At 60.3% G+C, this 720-nt stretch overlaps 1 protein-coding gene across 1 annotated transcript in view; it reads left to right on the forward strand.

Moving 5' to 3' along the window:
• The first annotated feature begins 13 nt into the window (after positions 1 to 13).
• The window catches only part of MSLN (mesothelin), a 7,314-nt gene continuing 6,607 nt past the window's right edge, over positions 14 to 720 (forward strand). Inside the window, exons 1-2 of the mRNA XM_010130986.1 lie at positions 14 to 59; positions 474 to 505. Of these exons, the coding sequence (XP_010129288.1) occupies positions 14 to 59; positions 474 to 505 (78 nt within the window). The remainder of the gene's footprint in view (positions 60 to 473; positions 506 to 720) is intronic.

Below are 720 nucleotides of genomic sequence, written 5' to 3' on the forward strand. Positions count from 1 at the left end.
CCAAGAACGAATCATGGTGCGGGCAGCCCCGGCCCCAGCAGCCATTGCCCTCTGCCTCCGTGAGTTACATCTTGTCCCCCTAAAGCTGACTTTGCCCCGGGACCCTCCTCCACCCGCCGGCATTGGGGATGCTCCAGCCCGCACTGCTTTTCCCTCCCAACCCACCTGGCTTTGGCGCTTCTTGTGCTCTGCCCTGTGCTCCCACCAGCATCCCTGGACACCGGGAGCTCTTCCCAGCATTAGAAATCAGCACAGACACATTTCCAGAGGCAGATTTACTCCTTTTCACCTTCTAACCCTGCCCCAGATTGCCCGGGTGGCGCAGAAGCTGCTCTCTGCGTGGTGTTTGCCAACATTCACTGAACATTATTAAACTAACCAAGAAAAGGCTCTTCCCAGGCTTTAACCCTTCAGAGCAGCCCCAGCTGCCCATACCTTCGCTCACGGATGTTTTATAACCCGATTCATTGCAGGTTTCTCTGCAGACCTGGTGAAAGCAGCAGTGGTGAGTCCCTGCCGGGAGCGGGAGAGCTGCTGCAGTCCCCCCAGTCACCAGCTCTGGGGAGGCAAAGCGAATCCATCACCTGCCCACCACCCCCTGTCCCACCCCACCCCTCGCTCACCTGCTGCCCGGCATCCTCCCCGCCCTGCTCCCAAACCGAGGGCTGGCACCCTAAGCCTGCCAGTCTCCCGGCCCCGCCAGCTCCAGAGAGGAAGGGA

This window comes from Buceros rhinoceros, unplaced genomic scaffold, assembly GCF_000710305.1.
Source record: "Buceros rhinoceros silvestris isolate BGI_N320 unplaced genomic scaffold, ASM71030v1 scaffold5102, whole genome shotgun sequence".
Lineage (NCBI taxonomy): Eukaryota > Metazoa > Chordata > Aves > Bucerotiformes > Bucerotidae > Buceros > Buceros rhinoceros.